Source organism: Seriola dumerili, unplaced genomic scaffold (assembly GCF_002260705.1).
Source record: "Seriola dumerili isolate Sdu_G_001 unplaced genomic scaffold, Sdu_1.0 BDQW01000756.1, whole genome shotgun sequence".
In the NCBI taxonomy this organism is placed as follows: domain Eukaryota; kingdom Metazoa; phylum Chordata; class Actinopteri; order Carangiformes; family Carangidae; genus Seriola; species Seriola dumerili.
In genome coordinates this window covers 139,786-152,163 of record NW_019175011.1, presented here as the reverse complement: position 1 = coordinate 152,163, position 12,378 = coordinate 139,786, and the positions used below count along the sequence as shown (strand labels likewise).

General features: G+C 40.0%; 1 protein-coding gene across 1 annotated transcript in view; it reads right to left on the bottom strand.

Moving 5' to 3' along the window:
- LOC111236889 (inactive phospholipase C-like protein 2) overlaps positions 1-12,378 on the bottom strand; it is a 35,025-nt gene that overhangs the window by 12,220 nt on the left and 10,427 nt on the right. Inside the window, exons 2-3 of the mRNA XM_022765788.1 lie at positions 3,527-6,010; positions 2,104-2,307 (exon numbers count right to left, since the gene is read on the bottom strand). Of these exons, the coding sequence (XP_022621509.1) occupies positions 2,104-2,307; positions 3,527-6,010 (2,688 nt within the window). The remainder of the gene's footprint in view (positions 1-2,103; positions 2,308-3,526; positions 6,011-12,378) is intronic.

The window sequence follows — 12,378 nt, the reverse complement described above, 5'->3', positions numbered from 1 at the left end:
ATGGGTGAAGAAATTACCGTCTTGGTGGCAGATGTAGCATCTCAAATGTATTTAAAGGCACATTCTTAGGTAGGTGGGTGGACTGTGCCCCATTTGCACACTAACAACTGCCTCCTGTAAGTGGTATGTTTAGTTCTATTATTATTATTATTGTTACCCGCATTTAACAGACACAAATGCTCATTTATTTTTAAGGTGATTTTAGAAAATTGCATTTTTAAACACAATAGACCATAACTGTCAATTCAGATCTACTGAAAATGTGTAGATGAATAATAGTACATAGAACTGATATACAGCACATCTATAATTCAGATCATTTTAAATACCACAAGAACATTGGGTTATTGTCAAGTAACGAAAGGACTAACACATGGCTTCTGAAGTTCATTTGGATCAGCAGAGAGTTTGTATTTTCACTATCAACTGTGCCCTCAGTTCATCTGTTGTGAACAAAAACAGAAATCAGACCATATTATCTAAAGACCATCAGCTGGCATCGTGCAGAGTCTCTCCACCTTTTTTTCCAGCACATAAATGGGCAGGGATTGAGACCCAGATTCTATTTTTGCCAATTAGGAAGCGCAAAGCCTGGTTAGTCCCAGTGGTGGATTTTTGACACAGTGCCTGAATTTATGATTGTACTGTTCCATACATTATTTACAACTCTAAGTTTGCCTCTCCTCGTTTCGTTTATGCCTCTGTACTTGTCAGCTCCCCTTCAGCTCTGCACCTTCCTGCTCCCCGTCTCCTCTGGCACTCTGCTGATGATCAAGGCCTGCAGCTTCACACCACTTAAGCCACTGCTCTTAATTTATTCGGCTTGGGTCCCCAAACACCCGTCATTTTCTCCTTTCTTCCCCTCCAACTCAATTTTCCTGGCGCTCTTTCCATCAGGGCCAATTACTTTGCCTTCCATTCCCGAGTCTGCATAGAGCAGAGGGGTCACCTTAATCTCTCTGCGTCTGAATCTTTTCAGCATCATCCCCCTTTTCAGATCTTCATCTTTGAGTCTTGAGGGATGAAGCGTGGCTTAAAAATAACACAGCTGGGTCCAAAAAACACTTAATTGTGTCGTCGTTTCCCTTTTCATACCATTTCGCCCTTTATCATTTATTTATTGTTTGGATAAGTTCAATTACATCTGAAATTTATATCAACTGTTGCCATGTGCCACTCAAATTGCCAGAGCATATGAAAAATATATCAAACAACATACTTACCAACACCATATGTGCCCACACTAATATTTACCTTGAGGTATGTTTTCCCTGTGTGCATACTGTAAATGTGTAACACAAACAGCTGGGCACAGACACTGTTGCTAAACTCAATATCTGATTATCTTACTGTGTTTAATAAATATTCTGGGGATATAATGCTACAAATAAAAAGGATGGAAATATCTGATAGTGGATGCAAAATTATTCAAAGTACTTCACTTGTGGCTCTACGTCTGCTAGTGGATTTTTGCAGGGGATTTCTGCCTTCTGCTTTAAATAATGGTGGAGGGTTGATTTGCTTGTGATGTGCTGAGAACCAGTGTAAGAGAGCAGAGTGTGTTAAGGATAATAGCATTGTCTGGGAATAGCCTCAATGGCATGTTGCATAACTTGTGAACATTGATTTTATTACTTAACAGAGCTCTGGCCCATTACCTAACCATCTCTGTGTGTCCCCATTAAGACCAGTAAAGCCAAGGTATTGATTTGATTGGAGTCAAAGCTAGTTTGCTTGGTTGGCTCTTGTGTTTCCCTTTGATCGGTGGAAGCATAGATGGATACTGCACATAGACAAACGGAAAGCACAACTACAAAAATCCCCGGTTAACTACAGTTCATGTGTTGAGAAAAGGTTTTTTCCATGTGCACTGCTTCCTGCACCAGAACCACGAGAACAGACAGAAAACACAGTTACCTCAAAACAGCAGCAGATTAAATCATGTCTGGTTAATGTTTTGAATTCTTTGAAGTTGTACAAATTAATATAAAAAGCCCCTTTCAGATTTTACCCACAAAGGTCAGTTATTTGTCTCTCTCCTCCATCTGCTTGTATCAGTTTTTCTTTCAAGTGTTATTACTGTGAAAACTCTTCCCGACTGACCATGTCATAGGTGGTGACGACTTTCTTTAGGACCTCTGGCAGCAGGCTTTGGGGCTCCAAGTTGGGGTACTGGTCAGAGAGGTTGAAAACCAGAATGGGGCTGTTGTCGGGTCCGGTCAGTCGAGGGGAAAGGGCCAAGATGCACTGCTTCAGGTTAGCCACCGCTGAAAGGCCGCACAGCTCTTTAAAGGACACTATGGCATTCTGCAGAGAGAGCAGAAAAGTTGCAGTAATGCTCACATGCAGTAAAGCTGGTTTATACCTACATGCCAGGCAAAACAAACATCTAATGATATAACCGTCCATAAAAGTCTGAAGAGAGAGGAACTTAATATTCCAGTCTGACGTTGATTTACATAAAACATAACCACAACCCCACAGAGTAACACGCTGTCAGAGGAAGTGGGTGGAAGCTTGCTCATTACCTGTGAGAAGTTTCATTTTGGCATTTGTTAGCCAAACTCAATCCCTCTAGACTGACAGCAGTATCACATGGAACACACACACACACACACACACACACACACACACACACACACACACACACACACACACACACACACACAAATCCTAACCTTCCTGTGAAAGGCCAAATTTAAACCCTACATAAACAACCGGAGGGACAAACTGTGACAGGACAGGGAAGATGTGTTACAGTCTCAAGGCCAGTGGCTTGTTATCACACAATGACTGCAATGTAAACAGGGCTACCAAAATAAATCCTAATACAATGCCTGAAGAGGAATAACATGAGACCAACCACAGAGTGTTGTCACACTCCAGTACAGTATTTCTCATAAAATTTAATATGTTCTGTTACATAGGATTCAAATGCGGGTAGAAGACCACAAATATGTGATAAATGTGAACACAGAAAAGAAATAAAGTCCAGGGTCACACTGGATTCATTATCATTCATTGGTAGCCATTAAAAAATGTGAGTGTGATGGTGCCTGGTTAAAGGTCATGTTCATCACCATCATGATTATTTGTTACCTTTTCATTCCACTGTTAAAAGTTCTGAATATCAATTACGTGGATCTACCATTCAAACAGGGCTTTCACCATAATGTTCTTTAACTTGTCTCTCTGCATCTGTTTTGACTATTGCGCAACACATGAGGATCAGATCAAATGTGGTTCAGTCGAGCCTGGTGGTTTTGTGTTTCTCTTTCCAGAGCGGGAGCCTTTTTTAGATGCTCAAGCTTCTTTGTAGTGAATCTGGTTATAATCATATATCTGTTATATTCTTGACTTGGGGGTATGTTTTCTTCAGTCTACTCTTTCAGAGAAAAACATTCTCATGCTGGAAGATGGAAGAAAAAGTAACACAGTCACCACTTATACCAGTGATGATATTGTTGGCTCAGTAGCAAGGACACAAGCAAATCAAATAAGCCTTTAATGGAGTTTAACTTCTTACCTGCATGTTTTCTCTGAGGTCCGTCGCCTCTCTCAGTGGCAGCATGGCTGTTTTGAAGACATCATCCACAGCCTTGATCAATAGCACTCTCATGCTGGCATACTCTCGACTCCTCTTGCCCTTTCGTACAGACAGTCCCCTTTTGTGTGGCTTGCCGCCTCCTCTTCGATTGGTTATGGCCACGTGAACAAACAGCAAGGTGTGTGGCAGAACTTCCCCTGTCAGAGACTGTAGCGGTATATGGCGGAAACCCGGTTGGAGACACTCAAAGGGGATTGTATACTGGCCAATAAATTCATCCCCAATGTAGTCGTCATCTAGCACCACAAAGCGCACCATTGCAAGCTCTGGGAGATTTATCTGAAACTCAAAGCTCTCATCAAACAGAGGGTTATCCCCGTTCTGGTTGACTGTCTTAGTCCTTTGTTCGGCGCAATCGGCAGGAATGCCGTGTATTTCCACATACACATAGGGGTCTACTACGTCTCCTTTGGCACCTGAGCCTTTGGGTTTGGGGAAGTTTTGTCCACTGATGATCTTGATGTGTAGGAGTTGTGGAGAAACACCAGGAACTGAATCTTTAGTGTTGGCACTAAAATACGAAACCTGCTCCCTCATGATGGCTGGACGCAGCACATAGCCACAGTTCCCATTCTGACGGAACCAGCCAATGTTTAGATCCATCATCAGGCCTGGAGTCTGGTAGTTCATTGCTACAATCTGGCAACCACACTTCCAGAAGTCTTGTGGATTCATATTGCTGGAGTCAATCCGCATGGGGCTGGGGTAAACCCGTGCCAGGTACTTCTTGTTATAGTTAACAAAGTCGCCTGGGAAGTCACTGGCACAGCGACTGGCAAAGACCTCGTTGAAAGAGCAGAGCTCCCAGTGCTTTTGGCTCTGGAAAGACGTTGGGAAGTCTCTGAACTCCACAGACTTACACAAGGTCACCAGGTCAGAGAGGTCCTTTGACAGCTGGAATTTCTTGGGTGCGATAGTCTGTTGTTCCGCAGACTCAATACTCATCCTTTGAGACATCTCTGCCCCCTCGTCCTCGTCTGTCACCTCACCTTCTGAAGCTGTGCAGTTCGTGCTCAGTTTCTTACCCTTCAGCAGGATCTTTCCCTTCAGCTCAGAGGGGGAGGGGAGGTAGCAGTCCTCAGGTTTAGGAATATCTAGGTGAATCTTGTCTCCAAGGATCTTCTTCAGGTGCTGAAACATGACTCTCTGCTGCTTTAAGGAGCAATGGTTTTCTAAACACACTATCAGTGGAAACTCAGATGCAACAAAGGCGTACTTGTTGATGACATCAATGACGCTGCGGAAAACTATCTGTGACGTCATTGTGTGGCCAGTGTAAATAACAGGTTCGTTATCAGGTCCATCCCACACATCTAGCTCTACGCTGCGGCAGCCCATCTTGAGAGCACGGATATACCCTGTCACATCTGAGGGACCTCTGAACTGATCCTCTATCAGGTATGTATTGTGGGATGCATTGATGTAATAGTGGGACAAGGGCTGATTCATGTCTTGGCATACTCTTTTGTGTTCTGGGTCAAATATGTGGCATTCTGGTGACATAAGATAGTTGGTGAAGCCATCGAGAGAAAGCCAGCCCTTGAGTTGGCCCTCTTTAGACGGTTCATATTTCTGAATGACCTCTAAGCTGGTGTCTTCACTTACTTGTGCCATACCCTGCTCCGCCTCCAGAAATATCATTAAGTCCTTGGTATCCAGAAATTCTTTGTTGCTGGAGAATTGAACAAAGAGAAAATAAATTTCTGGTCTGGTGCAAAGATCATGAAAGACCTCGATGAACTCGTCTTTTGTCACATCAGAACCTGCTTTGTCCTTAGCTTTGTGAAGCTCCTTGAACTTGAGTTCTATTTTCACATTTTTAAGTCCTGGGTTCAGCTTCTTGACTAGCTGCACGGCAGCACAAATTGTTATTTGTTTGCTGTTGTTACTGTCTGCCTCATCAAAAAGTTCACCTAGCCACGATGAGCGCATGTCATTCTGACTGCTCTCTATCATATTTAACGTGTGTTTCCCATAGGAGATCAGGTACCTCAGCCCTGTTACCCATATGTTGGCTACATCTGCAGTGTTTGCCACCAAGTCCAGGGACTCATAGTTCTCCCCAAAGATGACTGAGAAAGCACAGTCCTCTGATATCTGATCATAGGTTCCATTTGTTCTAAAAGTGTCTGTGTTTTTCCCTGTCCGAACCTCTTTGATGGATTTTACATCAATTTTGGCCTTTTCTGATTCCTTCTTTGAGGGTTCCCATCTCAAAGACTGCATGTCGGCATCGAGCAGAAAGTAGCGGTGGTAAATGCGCGAATTGGACCTCACTTTCTTCAGCTCAGTGCCGTCCACCATGGCACTGATGCAGTCACTCGCACTGCTGATTTTCTTCTCAGTGGGCATGCTGCTGAATGATACAGTCTTCTTTCTTTCTTTACGCTGTCTTGAGCCATCCTACACAGAAACAGAGGAACATTTTCCACAAATAAAAATCTTTCCACTGATATGAGAATAAATTATTATAATAAACAAATAACTACAACTTTTTCTCTTTATGTTTTAAAGTAATATAAATGCATGTTTCAAGTTCTTACAGTTTGAAGATAGGGTTATGCTCAATGTTGCTTTGTTTCTCATCGTTAAACAAATCAACCAAGTCTGTAAAGAATAAATGTTTGATGTCCGTTTATGGTTATTTTCAATCTTTCACAGGTGAAGAGGGAAACATAAACCAACCTGACTCAAAAAAGAAAATACAGTTCTTTGTTAAGTACACACACATAACATTGTATTACACCAGATTCATATTCGTACATAGACCAGACAATGTGTTGCTTGTCAATACAGTGACAATTGTTTGTTTTAATCATTCCCTCAATCATTCCGTCAACCATCCACCTTTGTTAGTGTACATGGAGATTCTCTTAAAGCCAAAAACGAAACACAGGACAAACACAAATGCTAACCTCTATCCTGGTCACTACAGCAGTAATATTGTTTGCCATATGTCTTCATTAATGGAACCAAATCTGTTTACAATACCTTTCTGCCTTCAGTGAAATACCCATTTCACAATATTTTAAGTTTGACAAATGTCAAAAGGATTCAGGTTTAAATATTGTGCCTTGAAGTTGTCACACTGGAAAGACCAAATTCCAGTAAATGCCTATACCACAGAACAACACAACATGCTGCCTGCTCTGATATACTGTCTCCATGTTTAGTCCTTCCTTCCTGGTCCCTCTTTGTTCCATTGGAGCATTTGCTGAACAGAATCACAGCAGCAACTTTGTTGGGTTACTTAAGGTACCTGTCACTGTATATTATGGAGATAGAACAGGGAATCTCCCTCAGGAAGTATCGCCCACACAAATCCAGTTAACTACAGCAGCCACATTTCTGACATTTTCAATGAACCCTGCTCTTTCCACTGCAGCAGGTTCCTTCAGCACAAGGACACCATTTTATATTTTAAATTATTCAAACTTATATCACAAATTTAGCACCAGCCAAACCCAAACCATTGTTTATCATCATGTGGCAGCGTATTGGTACCACTTAATACAAAAGGAATGCATCACTTTGTCAACAATAGGATGTTGCCAACTTAAAAATTCCTGACTGCACTCCAGTAGAAACCCTTGGTCTTTATTTTCCTTTGGGGATAAATGAAATGCTCAAAACCTTCACAACCTCTTATGTAATCAAACTCAGATGCGTATAGCATGGACAAAGCCACAAAATGATTGCACTGGTTGCATGTATGATTTTCATGTCTGTAAATGGATAGATGAGCTTTCACACATCCTTCGTAACAGTCACATCTTCTGCATTTTACTTAAACAAATTTAGTTTTGTAAATACTCTCAGCAGAGAAGGCTAGTTTTTGACTACACCAATTGAGATAGATGGCAGTGTAGCAGATCAGCTTTTAGAAATTGTTGAAGCTGTTTCATCATAATAACTTTTGTCCCGTCTGCTTACTGTCTCCTCTATGATCTTACACACTACCATGGCTCGGCAGTGGCTGTTAGAGGTACACAGGGATTGGCTGTGCTGTGCTACATCATGCACATACTTGTTTGCAATCTGACAATATGCAGTTACTGACGACAGTGCAGCCTGCTGCTGACAGCATAGTGTAAGTCAGATTGTTTATTTGCACAATTAAGACACCATAGTAGATGACATACAATGATAAAACTAAATGGATATGTACAGAGGACAGAAGCCAAGGAGATGCAAACAAAGTCCTACCCAATGTAAAAACTATCTCAAATACAATCAAGTACAATAATAAACATCCTATCAAACAGATCCAGGAAAGCCTCAGTCTGCAACTCTGAACTTTTAAACCCAGCCAAATAATATTATGAAATGATTTTTTAAATCAATTAATCATTATAAATCCCATCTGTGTGCTGGAGTATTTCAAAACACAGATTGTGACACGTTTACTCTGATTGGATGAATTCTACACCTCTCTGTGAACCCTGCATGGCCCATGTCAAATAAACTGTAAACATACTAATCACATTCCTTTACACTGTCTGATGCTCAAAGGGAGTTCATTATATAAAAGGGGAGCTTAAAATCAAAATGCATGACTGCAGATAATCCTTATGATCTGGGCAAGAATGTGGACTAGACTATATATTACCCCTTTGTTACACAGTCACAGCTTACTGATGGTATGTGCCTGCTTCCTGCTGTACTGTAAGAGCTGCAATGCCAGCCATTCACCTCAGGATTTCCCTCTGCTTCCTTTACCAAAACTAGAAAACAATACTGCACTCACGCACACAGACACACACACACACACATCTCTGTTTTAGCATATGTTATTATTTCCTGAGAGGACTATTTCTTATGCAACAGTCCGTTTTCTGGCTCTGGTGGAAGGTGGAGGTGGCCAAGGGCGTTTTCTTTTGCAATAAGTACAGTTTTATTAGTTCTTAAAAAGGTCCTTAAAAAGACATGATCACCATTATCAGACTGCCTATTTATAGTTTTATCAGATACTTCATCTCTGTTTCTTGGATTTCAATAATAATAACACAAAGTGATTCCAAAAATTTTGTTAGCCAGGCCAAAGCACATCACCAAAACAAGTTAAACCTTAGAAGACCTTGATCTGTCCTCCAAAGATTTAGAAAAAATTGAACTGATTACTTTAAAGGATTTTACCTGCACAATTTGATGGGGAGTGTATTTAAGTCCACAGCAGCATGTTTCGAAAAAAGTACATTTCATAAGCCAGAAAATTACAGCACCAGTGAGTACATCCTGTGTCACCGGTGTTGATCAACAACCTTATCTAGTCAGGTGTACACATACAAAAACTTACTGCCACGCCATGCTATTACTCATCACTTCTTTTAAATCTGTGAAACTAATTTTTTTATACAATGCTAGGGGAATTGAGGTCACAGTCTGTGTTTCATTGTTAAAAGAATTTTTTTGCATAGCTGTTGCTTAACAGTGCTCATTATCCTTTACTGAGCTCATTTCTCTTTTTAGTTATGTTCAGAGAAGAAACGCAGTGGTACATTTTGAAAGCAAGTCAGTGGAATATAAAAAGGGATATTAGATGTTTTCATGGGGTTCCATAATAAAGAGATAATGACAGGCCGATCCCGGTAGGCTCACCCTGATAAGGTAGATTACTTTTATGCCTTTACATACTGTTTAAATATATGTTTGGTGTGTTTTAGAGGGTGTGTGATGAGTGAGTGAAGGAGAAAGAGAATGAGTCAGAGAGAGAAGCAAACACAGCAAGAGATGATGAGAAAGCAAGATGGAGAGAGTATGACTAAGTGAGAGAGTATATCCAACTGCTCACAGATCCCATAGGAATCTGAATCCCCTAATGGGCTGAATCTTGCATTTTTTTTTCTGGCTCAGTGAGCAATTATGAACTGCCTGTACAACCGAGGACATCACAGGGGACCCATTACTCTCTGCTCCACTGTTCTACCTACATCCCCAACAACAAGCAATGTGAATCACCTGAATCGCATCACAGCACAAAGCAACTTTTAGCAGGATTGGTTTCAGTTCACAATAATGTTAATCAAGTCAATCAAAGGAATTTCATCTGAATACAAACGGAACACTGTGACCAGACTGGTCCAAATGTGGCTCTTTTATTAGCCTAATATATGTCTCTGTGGTTTCCATTGTTCGGTGGCTGCTAGTGATGTTCATGAGCAGACTTATTCAATAATCAGTTAGTCAGTCTTGTTTACCACTGCATGTAATATCAGCATTTTAAAGTCACAAGACATGTTGATATGCTGCAGACTTTCTTTTTGTATGTGGAAACATGTAACATCATGTGGTTTAATGTAGACTGTTAGTCCTCAGATTAAGAGTCATGATTAAGCCATGGCTGTATTAAAGTTTTCCACTACCTACCAAGCAAAGTAAAGTGGGGTGACGTGTTGCTGTATGATACCCAACAAATTAAAGTTAAAACATACCACAAGGTGCCAGAGTATGTCATCTAACTGATTTAAGCTCAAAGTTACCTTTTTGGAACAGCAAAAAAAAAAAAATCCTTATTTATTTAAAAAAGAAAAGAAAAGTGAAAGCTAAATGGTGGCTCATTGGTGACTGAATCATAATCTCAGTACTGACTTTATTTGTTACAAAATTCAGTGTTAAGTATGAAAATCAGTTCAATTCATTCAGTCAGTCACAACAGACTGCAGTTTTTAGTGCCATATATGTAAGTTGGATTGGTGCACGTCCAATTTTTTCTAAGCAGACTACAAGAAAACAAAGGTAATATATACCTATATATATAATGATATATACTGTATATATACTGTAATATATATACAGTATTGCTCAATCCATAATAATATGCACATGAAGGAACATTACAACAAAGCTCAATCTCTGAGTATTTTATGCTTAAATCCCATGTTCTCTACGAGTTGACTATTAGAGATGCATGATTAATGCATAAAAAATTGCACTTTTGAGTCATATACATAACCATGTGCAATCCCATTTGTTTATGATAGCTATTGCATTGCTTAACAATTAGCATGGAGATCTCTTGCGTTACCAACTCCTGAAAATTTCTTTCCAAGCTGCCTTGTTAAATAACAAGACTGTGTTAACACCACCTGATAGGTTCAACAGGCAGAGGAGGCTGAGATGAAAACAAATATAAAGTGTGAAAGAGAGTTGGGAGAGTAACACGGTGAAAACGCTTAGGAGGAACAACGAAAACTAGAACAAATGAGTCACAAGGAAACCTCACTGTTGACAGTAAGGAAGAGGAAATAGCACACGCACTGCAACCATTTTAACACCATCAATTCATACAACCAAAAAAGATCTCACAAAATACAATACGATGAAGCCATCAAGGCCGAGAAAAACACCAACATATCCCTTTCACCTGCACAGTCTGATCTGTTGGAGACCGAAGGAGGAAAGAACTTTTTAAATCCACATTAAATGAACTTTACACCTTAAATTTATTGGGATATATTTTCTTTTCTCATAAATGCACCGTTCTCTCTTAGTTAATACCTTTAAGTGAAAATAAAATTATTTTAATTAAGACAATATGTCATTTTTTACTGCACATTAAAGTCATTATGTGTTCAACGTTTAATATTGTAACACAAGATAAACACTCTTCTAGTCAAGAGCCTGTTGTTTGATTAAAATAGCATGTGGAGACTTTTTGTTCTCCAGGTGCACTGCAGTCAAATCCCACAGGAGTTTGAACCTGGTGAAGGCCCAGCTGCTGCTGTTCTGTACCATATGATATCAGTTGTTGGTCAAATGAAGTGTGAAGGAGGTGACTACCATGGGAGTAAACTTTTAAAGCTTTACCATTTCCTGAACAAACATTATGGGGGTAGCATATCTAGTTCTAGAACACTGCGGTTGTGACTAGAGGTTATCAGTCACTAGAGCTCAACACAAGCTGACACCAAAGCAGGGGCCTCAATGTAAATGCATTCTCTTCACTTTATGACTTTATATTGTTTAGTCTGATCTATTATTTTAATTCTGTATGCATTTGTTCATTATCATCTTGAATATCTGTCAAAGACACTTAACAGTATTCAGACCATGCATTTGTAAATTTGAGGGGTTTTTGTTGATGTAATGTAACTGACGAATTGACTTGGTTATTTTGGTCGTGCAGCTGAACCAAAAGAAAAGCACTCTTCAGTCATTGGATTGTCTGACCTCTTAAAACTAAATGCTCTCTTGCATAATGCTGCTGGGTGGATATGCACAAGTGACAAGAGCACGCAACAAAATTAGCACAAGCAGTTGAAAGAGACCACAAAATTTTGAAATGTGTTGTCCACATGCTCGAGAAAAGTCCCATTTCTCAGCATGAGTAACGCTTTCCCAAAGCTAGAAACCAAGGACTTTGCTGACACTAGAAAATGTTCCCTCAAAAGTTATACTCAAATGTGCTCTCTATGGCAGTATTTCAGTTCTGAAAATATACTATTAACCGGAGAAAAAAAATAGCCTTAGGTGTTCTCAGTTAATTGTTCACCACCATTTTCCTCCAAACTGTGGAGCAGTTCCAGGTTCTACATCAGCTCTTAGTTTTTTGGCTCTAGGCTTTTGGAGAAAGCTTCTCATGTTCTCAAATATTGATTGAGCCATTAACCACAGTTACAATAAATTAATTTGTTAATTCAGTAAAGTTATTAAGTGCCTTTACACAGTTTTGATGCTTTATTAAGTTGCACACTAAGCTCTATGTCTACAGGAGCAGACTGAATACCTTCTGACCACAAAGCCTACGCATGTCATTAATTCATTTTATGACG